Source organism: Barbus barbus, assembly GCF_936440315.1.
Source record: "Barbus barbus genome assembly, chromosome: 3".
Taxonomy (NCBI): domain Eukaryota; kingdom Metazoa; phylum Chordata; class Actinopteri; order Cypriniformes; family Cyprinidae; genus Barbus; species Barbus barbus.
The window spans coordinates 42,670,003-42,681,386 of NC_136731.1; the positions used below are offsets into that span (position 1 = coordinate 42,670,003).

The 11,384-nt window shown below is 36.5% G+C and overlaps 1 protein-coding gene across 1 annotated transcript; it reads left to right on the forward strand.

The window, feature by feature from the left end:
- Positions 1-613: 613 nt before the first annotated feature.
- Positions 614-9,483, forward strand: LOC306852235 (zinc-binding protein A33-like). Its single transcript, XM_079388944.1, has 6 exons — positions 614-1,242; positions 1,367-1,462; positions 1,931-2,161; positions 2,236-2,258; positions 2,331-2,452; positions 8,565-9,483. Exons 1-6 carry the CDS (start codon positions 844-846, stop codon positions 9,065-9,067), a joined length of 1,374 nt encoding a protein of 457 aa, XP_079245070.1. The 5' UTR covers positions 614-843; the 3' UTR covers positions 9,068-9,483.
- Positions 9,484-11,384: the final 1,901 nt, after the last annotated feature.

The window sequence follows — 11,384 nt, forward strand, 5'->3', positions numbered from 1 at the left end:
CTTGTTTTAAGTTTATACAACAAAAAGTTGAGAAATTTCCTAAAAAATAAATTGAGAACTCAAAAATCTGCTGAAGCTGGTTGCCTTAAACCTTTAATTTGGCTCAACTTTTCTTTTCTTTTTTTTTTTTTTTTTTACAGTGTATCCTTCCCCACCTCCAGAGGCCCCAACCACCCCCCAATGCTGGACTGTTTGTTTTAACATGCATAGCATGCATTTTGTTCCTTTTTCCCGGTTTTTATTTAGTGTCCTAGGTTTTATTTCATCCTGTTTCAACCAAACTGTAATAAGAAATTAAAAACACAATTAAAATCATTAACTTCAGTTAATAGTGTATGCAACTTCAAATATAATAAAGCATTTTCAATGTATTCATACGCTGTACATTATTTATTTACACAGCAATATTAATAGCACTACCAGATGGATTAAAGCAACATTTTGGCCAAATGACCCAAAACATTAACCAGTTTTATAACTAGCATTTTACTTTATTGGGTTTCATTGTACATGAATTTTGAATGCATTTTAACAACACTGAACCTGAAGAAATCCTTTCACCTGTTTTAACACACCCAGGTGATCTGGAACGCCACCCTCTTACTGCACTCACAAGGAAGAGATTGTTATTTTTCCTTTATGTCAAAAAAAACTCTCTTGAAGAGTGTTGTCTCTCTTAAAAAAAAGCAAAACTCCATGATCAGTGGAGCATGAAGATAAAGGTTTAAAGAAGAATTTTTGGGATGTTTGTTTTTTTAACAGAAAGCAGATCTTTGTGATTCTTGTGGTGATTCACTTTTGAAACCATCGAAAGTAAAGATCGCTGGAGCTCCAACAGTGAAAATGGCTTCAATAAATGTATCTGCAGAACTTTCTTGTGCTGTGTGTTATGAAATCTTCAAGGATCCTGTTGTTTTATCATGTAGTCACAGTGTCTGTAAAGAGTGTCTTCAACAGTTCTGGAGAGCTAAGAAAACTCGGGAGTGTCCTGTCTGCAGGAGAAGAACCTCAAAAGATGATCCTCCAATTAGTCTTGTGCTAAAAAACTTGTGTGAGTTGTTCTTGAAGGAGAGAAATGAGCGTTGTTCATCAGGATCTGAGGAGCTCTGCAGTTTACACAGTGAGAAACTCAAACTCTTCTGTCTGGAGGACAAACAGCCTGCTTGTTTAGTCTGCTTTACTTCACAGACACATGTTAATCACACCTTCAGACCCATCGGTGAAGTGGTTCCATCATATAAGGTGAGACAGATTTACACAGGAGGATAAAAACATATATAACAGAAATAGCGTAACCTTATGTAGAAATTTCTCAGTGTCATGCTGCTCGTATTATGTATTACATGAATTCCTTTTTTAACTCTAGGAGGAGCTCAATACAGCACTAAAATCCTTACAAAAGAAACTTAAACACAATGACAAAATAAAAGAAGAATTTGAGAAAACAGTTCAACACATTAAGGTGAGGATTGATTATTTTGACATTAACAAATTTAAAGCAGCTGAACTGGTTTGTTTGACATAAATCAATGTTTCTATACTGACTGAAACAGAAATGTTGGGCAGCATTTTTAAATGCACATATTGTGAAAAAACATACATGCATACAAACATTGTTTTCATTGCGAGCATTTTAATTCATGCATCATTGAAACTTTTTAGTTCTGGCATTCATAAAAGTTATACATTTGGTTAATGTGCTTGTTATGCCTTCAAATGGTGTCTCACATAAATATATCGTATAAAGCAAATTAAAACATCATTCTGAAGAAAACCTAGTATGATTTATGTGTATTTGCACCTACAGAGACGGAACATCTACTACTACAATACTAGTACTTCAGAAAGTTGTCTTTAACTAACCCACATTTACTCACTCTTCATGTTGCTCCAGAATGAGACGATTGAAGTGAATGTGGTTTGATTTCAGTCTCAAGCTGGGCACACAGAGCGTCAGATTAAACAGCAGTTTGAGAAGCTTCATCGGTTTCTCAGAGATGAAGAAAAAGCTACAATCACTGCACTGAGGGAGGAAGAGGAGCAGAAGAAGAAGAAGATGAAGGAGAAGCTGGAGGAGATGGACAGACACATCTCAGCTCTTTCAAACACAATCAAAGACACGGAGGAGATGATGAAAGCCAGTGATGTCTGCTTTCTAAAGGTCTGATTTCTGATCATAGATTGATTGATTGATTGATTGAGTTGTTGATGATAAATTGTGTGTTTGTTCTGCAGGAGTTTCCAGTCTCAATGGAAAGGTGAGTGATCTACTGGTGTCTCTGCTTCTGAAGTCAAAGCCACTGCAGTTCTGATCCTGAATGTTCTTCCAGAGTCCAGATCTCATCACAGCCGGATCCACAGATGCCTTCTGGAGCTTTGATTGATGTGCCACGATACTTGGGCAACCTGTCCTTCAGAGTCTGGAAGAAGATGCAGGACATCGTCCACAACAGTGAGTCTGCAGAATATTTTTGCTCTTGCACTTACAGTTTATCAGTACACAAAATCACTAGATTATTTCAATTTATCTTCAGAGTGAAGATCATGCTATTTATACTGGTATATAATGAAAATATATATAACTTAATGATTCACGTATTTGTCGTGTTAAACATGCAAACCTCATGAGTAACTTCGAAACCTGTCATTATATTGTCCAAGAAAATATTTCTTAAGTTGTTGTTAAGGGCTCGACTTTTTTTCTTTGCCTATAATAATAATAATAATGATAATAATAATAATAATAATTATAAACTACAGTGTTTTATTTACTCAAAAAGAAAAAGTAAACAGGAAGAGATCTGGGCCCGTTTTAGATTTAAACAGAGAGGCCCGCAGGACTAGCTTTTCTGCATCAGAAACAGGTAGCATGTTTCGAAGCTTGGCAATGTTTCTAAGATGGAAGAATGCTGTTTTTGTAACATGGGAAATATGATTTTCCAAGGACAAGTTGCTGTCTAATATAAATAATTTTTTACTTTAGAGGACGTAACAGTACATCCGTCTAATTGTAAATTGTAATCCAAGAGATTCTATGTACTTCTTTTTGGTCCAATAAGTAATATCTCTGTCTTATCTGAATTTAATAGGAGGACATTATTGGTCATCCAATCTTTTAAATTTTTTACACAATTTATTACCTTAGATAGTTGAGAAGTTTCATCTGGTCTTGTTGAGATATATAGTTGAGTATCATCAGCATAACAATGAAAACTTATCCTGTATTTTCTAATAATATTACCAAGGGGCAACATGTAAATTGAAAATAGCAGAGGACCTAGGACAGATCCTTGTGGTACTCCATACTTTACTGGTGATAATTGAGATGACTCCCTATTTAAATGAACAAAGTGGTAGCGATCGGACAGGTAGGATTTAAACCGCCTTAAAGCCTTCTCTTGAATACCAGTATAGTTTTGTAATCGATCTATGAGTGTGTCATGGTCTATAGTGTTGAACACAGCACTAAGATCAAGTAATACTAGCAATGAGATGCAGCCTTGGTCTGAAGCTAGTAGTAAGTCATTTGTAATTTTAACAAGTGCAGTTTCTGTACTATGGTGAGGCCTGAAACCTGACTGAAATTCTTCATAGAGATCATTTTTTTGCAAGAAGGAGCATAATTGAGCAGACACATCTCTTTCTTAAGTTTTAGACATACACGGAAGATTTGAAATGGGTCTGTAATTTGCCAGTTCATTAGAATCTAGTTGTGTTTTCTTAATAAGAGGCTTAATAACCGCCAGCTTGAATGGTTTTGGGACGTGACCTAAAGATAACGATGAGTTAATAATATTGAGAAGCGGTTCTTCTGCTACAGGCAACAACTCTTTCAGTAGTTTAGTGGGTACAGGATCTAATAAACACGTTGTTGGTTTAGATGCACTGATAAGTTTATTTAGCTCTTCCTGTCCTATAGTTATAGGTGTCTTTGGTGGCTGGAACAATTGTTCTGCCCGGACGATAACACGGCACCATATAATTAATATCAGTAATACGCAGCATGCACAATACAAGGAAATGATCAGTAACATCATCACTTTGAGGTACGATATCTATATCAGTAAGATCAAGTCCATGCGATATAATTAAATCTAGCGTATGATTAAAACGATGAGTGGGCCCGGTGACGTTTTGCTTGACTCCAAAAGAGTTTATTAGGTCAGTAAACACAAGTCCTAACACATCATATGTATTATCAACGTGAATGTTAAAATCTCCGACAATTAGCAGTTTATCAACATTAACTAGTAGATCTGAGAGGAAATCTGCAAATTCTTTTAGGAAATCTGTATATGGCCCTGGCGGTCTATACACAGTAGCCAGAGCAAGAGATAGGAGAGATTTATTTTGCATATCTAACAGTGTAACATTAAGCAGAAGTATTTTGAATGAGTTAAACCTCCTGTATCCTGTTTTCAGAGTAACATTGAGAATATCACTATATATTGTTGCAACACCGCCGCCACGACCAGTCTGACGGGGCTCATGTTTATAACAGTAGCTTGGTGGAGTAGACTCATTTAGACCAAGATATTCAAAATATTTAAGCCAGGTTTCAGTCAGGCAGAGTACATCAAAATGATTATCTGTGATCATTTCATTTACAATAACTGCTTTGGGTGCGAGTGATCTAATGTTTAGGAGCCCAAGCTTTAAAAAATGTTTTGTTCATTTATTTTGTATTTTTCTGGTTTAATCACGATCAGATTTTTCTAGATCATGCATTAAATTTATATTTTGACCTCGCTATTCGGGGAACAGACACAGTCTGTATAGATTGGACAACGCAAGTACTTCTATCTTTTAAGTGGGTAGACCAAAAGTCATCATAGCAGTTATTTGAGAATTGGCTTACTAGTCATATGGAGCGTAGCGTCCTGGAGATGTTGTCCGACAGGAGTTCCGCTCCGACTCTGCTGGGGTGCAGGCCATCAGCACGGAAAAGCCTAGGATGCTCCCAGAAAAGATTCCAATTATTAACAAAGAGCAGTTTCTGTTCTTTACACTATAACAAACTCCTACTTCTATGGGTAAAAGTTTACTATAAATCTGAAAGTCTTTTTGGGAAGGGATCTACATACCAACTTATCACACTCGTTAAACTGTTTGATGTAAAAAAAAAACAATAAAACAGAAAACTGACTTTCTTCGCAAAGATGTATTATGGAAAAAAATAAACAATAGTGAAATGCACAATAGTAAACACAAAACAAATTAACAAACCATAACCCAATAGTACAAATGACTCAACCAACAAATATGCATACAAAATGAATAGTCATAATGATATGAGCATGTAATGTCGGATGCAACGAATGTGGTGATAATTATATGCCACAGTCCATAGGTGAAAGAAGAACTCTTCTAGTCTAGACAATGTAGATGCACACAATTACTCAATCCTTGTTAACAGTCCAGGCCAAAATTCAATACTCCACACAGCAATTCCCGACACAAACCGAAAATAGTTCTTCTCTTCTTGATTAATATCCCATTTCGGTAACCCAAGGCAAATGAGATATTATGCAGGTAAATTTATCCTTTCTAGTCCCAACATGTACCATGAAGTAGAAAGTGGACCATTGGTACAAAAGAGGGTAGGTAAAAGGAGTCTTTGATTGAGCATAAAACGGTACGTTTCCCAATCAGGACATCAGTAAAGGCAAGGTTACCAGAGGGAAGCCATGCTTTCCTCTTACCAAACAGCTCTCTCTTCTTCTACTCCCTACCTGTATTTATGCTCAATCAAAAAGGAACAATAGTGCCCCTAATGGTGGGTAGTAGAATAACACTATAAGTAACATTTAACTGTTACAACACCATGACAATAACCATTCGTTTAAAGCAAAAAGTCTACCGAACCTTTTGTGTCCTCATCGATACGTGGGAAGCGGTCCTGACACGATGATCGTCGTCGCGGGCGATGTGCTGCGTACCGTCTCGATCAGGCTCCTGATAGGTCATTATCTCTGTTAAAACGAGCACGCTGTTTCAGTATGGCAGCTGGAAAATCAGGGAATATCAGGAGTTTCTCTCCGTTGTAGATGATTGACTTGAGCTAAGCCGCTTTTCGGATGATGTCCTGCCAATATTGAAAGTAGTGCAGCTTCATTTAACAATGAAGGTCCGGGGATATGACGTGTTGTTGGAAGGTTTTCTCAAAGATCTGTGAGCGCGGTCGATCAAAGGTAAAGTTTCCAAAGAGAGCACATTCTTCAGCAGGTCTGTGGTCTTGCGCCCAGTCTCCTCGCCCTCTTTAATGTTTAGAATGTGCAGGTTTTGCCTTCTACTGCGACTTTCCAGGTCCATACATTTCTCAGTGAGCTGTGAGACACTGCTTGTTAGCTTTTCAACATCTTTTTGTAGCTGGGAGACCGTATCCCAAGTAAAAGTTGCACTACTTTCGAGTTCCGCTGTTGTTTTAGCTTGGTCATCTATTGTGCTTTTCATGGCCGACATAGTGACATCAGTCTCTTTTTTGAGAGCAGTTAATTCTGGTCTAATGGAGGTCAAGAACTGGTCTAGTCTCTTGTCGATAGCCTCAACTACCTCCGACTTAAATAACTGAAAAATTGATTGGAGAGCAGCTATCCCCTCTAGCACTGCCTTGTTAGCCACGGTGCTAGCCTCGCTGCCACAGTCATCTTGAATGTCTCTTGGGGTTTCGGTCGCTTGTTCAAAATTTTTTTTAGGTTGGTTTGGCATCTTAAGGTGGGTATTCTGAACTTGACGTGAAAATTAAATAATGTTTAATTTTGCTTCACATATCAATGGAAAATTACGGAGCTGCCTTCGCACGCATCTTGCTCTCACATGGCACCTCCCGGAAGTTAATATCTGCAAAATTTACTGAAGTCGGGCCATATCAACCAGTAATTTCATTTCAAGTATCGGATGGTAGAAACTTTAGGAACAAATGGTATGTGATTTATGACTGGTTTGATACAGTGCAGCTCTTGATCAGCCTTTTTGTTTCACGTGTTTTGAATTTGGTGAGTTCAAGACAGATACATTTCAAGTGAATGGATTTGGCAACTGGAAAAAACGCCACTGAACAATTTATTGAACTTTGAAAAAGCAGTGTTTCTGCAGGATTAAATTGGAAGGCCAACAGACAAGCAAAACAGGAAGCATCACCACTCCAATCAGCAGCAAACATGCAAAGAGAGTGGATGAGAACAGAGAATATCTGGAAAAAAAATATGTGAGACTTTGCTTTTCTGTTGTCATTGCTGTATTGTTCTTTGTGGTCACAAAGAAACTGAATCAGAAAATCATGGAAAGGGCTGATTGATTTAATGCCCACTGAAAGCCAACTAATTGACCAGCTATTCAAGGAGAGAGAGAGAGATCATTTAATTATGTCCATAGCAAGCACTAGAATGAGTTATATATTGGTCGGTTAGGTTAAAAGTGACATCATACAGAGAGTGCATGAAGCCAGTGTTGCTCCGTCTTGCTTTTTAACATTAGGATTTATTTTTAATGCTTTTTAAAGGGTGCACCCCTTCCCCCAAGTAGCAAATAGCATCAACAGAAAAAACAGGCTACTACATGAACTCCATTTGTTTTGTGAAAGAAATGCAAAATTTGTCAACACTGTCAGATGTCACCACTTTAAGATTTTCTTTCTGTTGGTGATGACGGACCAATGACGGAGTTGACATTCAATGTAAAGTCATCATAATTTTGTAGTTTTCAAGTCATTTTTAATTATATTAAATATAAAATAGTGTTTACCTTTTCTAATAATGTATAAATACTAAATATGTGACCTGACAGTGTATATTGCTTTTGTGGATTGATAGTCATCACTTCTAATTGTTTTATTTGTTCATATAAGTTTTTAAAAGATACCATGCTACCATAGCAGATGCACAGCAGACATACTGTTCTGAGATGAGAGAAAATAGATCATTTGTGTTCCAAAGATATATCAAAATACTTAAATGTGAATCTTTTATAAACAATAGCATACTCACTGTTTGTTGTTTTTGTAAATACAGTAATTAATTGATTGAATTTATTAGATAGGCTAGTTAAAATGACTACAATTCAGGTTTTCATTACCACTGTCAGAGAAATATTTTGATAATATTTCATTATGATATTTTATATTCGTTGTGGAATTGTTGGTCACATGTGAAAGTGTAATCTGTCTCCTAACGTGAGGATGTGTTTTGAAATGTTACAAATATTTTGTTTGCTATTAAAGATAAAGTTGAAATTATATTTAGGTTAAAAGCACATTTTGATAAAAAAGAGAAAAGCTGCATCAAAGCATAACTCAGTAGCTTAATACACATAAGATACATAAATATAGTGTCATTTATCTGAGTACAAGGTATTATATTTTCAATTTTGTCCCACTTCTCAAGATACATCGATTTATGGTTTGTATCTGATGCCATTAAACACTGATAATAAAAATGAGAGTGATCAGAGGAAAATGTTTGATCAATAGGATTAATTTTCATAATTCATAATAATCTGTGTTTGGTTCACTCTTGATCATTATATGGAGATCATAATAAAAGCATCTGTTGATTGTGTCTCATCAGCGCCTGTGATTCTGGATCCAAACACGGCTCATCCTCGTCTCGTCCTCTCTGAGGATCTGACCAGTGTGAGAAATCCTAAAACGGCTCATCGGGTTCCTGATAATCCAGAGAGATTTGATGATTATTACTGTGTACTGGGTTCAGAGGGTTTTAACTCAGGAACACACTGCTGGGATGTAGAGATTGAAAAGAGTCGATACTGGAGTGTTGGAGTAACTACAGCATCAAACCAGAGGAAGGGACGTTGCTTTGAAACTGATGTCTGGAGTGTGTGGTATAAGAATTCTATATTTGCCTTTCTATTCCAGCCCCGCACTGGTTTTCATGTTAAACAGGATGTTGAGCGTGTGAGAGTGTATCTGGACTATGATGGAGGAACGATGTCATTCTCTGATCCTGTAACTAACACACATCTACACACATTCACAACCACCTTCACTGACACTGTCTTCCCATTCTTCTGTTGTACCTCCTCTCTGAGGATCTTACCATTCAGTCAGTAATGGTTATAGCTGTAAATCTGGATCTTCCTGCTTTCATCATGTTTCAATATTTAATCATATCACATGATTAAGAGTGCTGTTGATCAGTACGGCTGCGATTGGGCCGCAGCTGATCACATGACTGATGTCTAGCACTAAATACAAACACACCAACATACTGCTGTTATAAAACAGACCAATAAATGATTTAGTGAGATTAATCAAACTGTAAAATTATTAATTATGAGTTTAAAACTATGATCTTCATGCCTGGAAAAAATATGGAAGAGAATTAGGGCCAAGCTATAAAAAAAAGGAAACCATCTCGAGATTAAAGTCAATATAATGCAAGATTAAACTTAAATTTCAAGACAAATGTCGAAATAAAATGTTGAGATTAAACTCATTAAATTTCAAAAATTAAGTCATTATGTTTCAAGAAAAAACTCGTTAAATTTCAAGAAAAAAAGTTGAGATAAAATGTTTAGAATAAACTCATTGAATTACCAGAACGCGGTTTCATCCGCCTTTAAACTATAGTTTCAGTCACTGTGACATCTGTGGTTTGTATCGGAGAGATCTGCACTCGAATGCTTCTCACAGCGCTGTCTGATTGAGACCTGCAAGTAAACGCATTTAATAGCCAAATATAATAGCCTACATTTCAATAGACAAGCTGTGGGCCATTTGAAATTCATCCACTGGCCGTATTTGGCCCGCGGGCTGGACTTTGGACACCCCTGCCAGCAGCATTTTAGAGATGTGATATTTACACTGAGTGAAAAGCCATTCTATGTACACTGTAAAAGTAGCAGATCTTTCCAATAAGTGTAAATAGTAGCTAATTAGATGTTATTTATACTTCTAAATAGTGACAGATGCTATTTGCACTGTATTGTTGTACATTAACAGGATGCAGTAATAACAGAGTGTATTTTGATTTTATCTCAACTTTCTCTAAATTCACCAACTTTTTTCTCGAAACATAATGATTTTATTCTCAAAATAATAGTTTAATCGCAACATTTTGATTTGACATTTTTCTTGACTTTAAAGGGAACCTATTATGCCCTTTTTTACAAGATGTCCCCAGAGTGTCTATGTGAATATTTATCTCAAAAACCTCAGATCTTTTTTTTTAAAGCTTTTTAAAATTGTCACTTTTAGGGTATGAGCCAAAACGCGACATTTTTGGCTGTGTCCCTTTAAATGCAAATGAGCTGGTGCTCCTGGCCCACTTTCAGAAGAGGGCGGAGCTTCTAGAGCACAAGCTCCTGCATGCAAATAAACATCCCACTATAGTACACGTTATCTTTACAGAACCCATACTTGGTTTAAACGTCAGTCATCTGATTGTACTGTGCATAATGAATAAGCATTTATGAATTACACAGATAAAAATAACGGCAGCTGCTTTCATTGTGCCTTATAGTCCCACATGTGATTATGAGCTCCACAAATTCAAGCGGTCGACTTCACATTGCTTTCATATGCAATTTTTAACTACCATATTCCTATTTACAATCATTCTGGCAGCACGTGAAGGCAGCTTCAGTGAAAACAGACTTAAGCTTTAGCAACATTAGCCTTACAGAGTGCCAAGAAGCTCTTTCAGAAAGGCATTTTGGAAAACAAACGTGTGATGCTTGTTACTTGTTTATTATTATTATTGCTTGGCCCTAATCCTCTTCTGTAGAAAAAACCATGCATTTCTTTTACGGTTAATATATTTTTATTCATTATCCTGACGATATTTAATGGAGTGTTACATTGCACTGAATTAAAACACATGTAAATCATATTATTTATCATATCTTACCAATAAGAAACAGTGATGTGTTGTGAATCTCCACCTGTTTTAGGAGTTACGATATGTATTAACTTTGTGGTTCGGGGCTTTCATAGATTTAACATTTATAGATGTCGGCAAGATATAACACCGTTACAATGGAGAAATATGCTTTTTGTCACATGGCGATAATAACAACATCTACATGGGGCAAACTGAACCGCTACAGTTAACTTTGGCCCATCGAGAGCACTAATATCAGGACCTGTATAAAAACTTCATAGGGCATGCTGATCATGACATTGTCACAGGTTATAGAGGAATGAGGAATACAGACGAGGGTTCATACTTCCAAGAAGATGTTACTGAAATATAGTATGAAGTATAAATACACACATGGTAAATGAGGGAGCTAAACAGGAACAGCTGGACAAGGATTAATCAGAAACCATGGCAACTAAGGAGAACTCATAACAGACATCACCAGAACTGAGCTAAACTGAACATAGCCGTGACAGACATAAGCCTCTTTATAATATATATATATAT

Bases quoted from the DNA above. Each gene is read 5' to 3' on its own strand.
- LOC306852235 (XM_079388944.1), top strand. From the start codon at position 844: ATGGCTTCAATAAATGTATCTGCAGAACTTTCTTGTGCTGTGTGTTAT. The intron at 2,162-2,235 runs GTCTGATTTCTG...TTTGTTCTGCAG, and splicing joins GTGATGTCTGCTTTCTAAAG to GAGTTTCCAGTCTCAATGGA. The intron at 2,259-2,330 runs GTGAGTGATCTA...ATGTTCTTCCAG, and splicing joins TTTCCAGTCTCAATGGAAAG to AGTCCAGATCTCATCACAGC.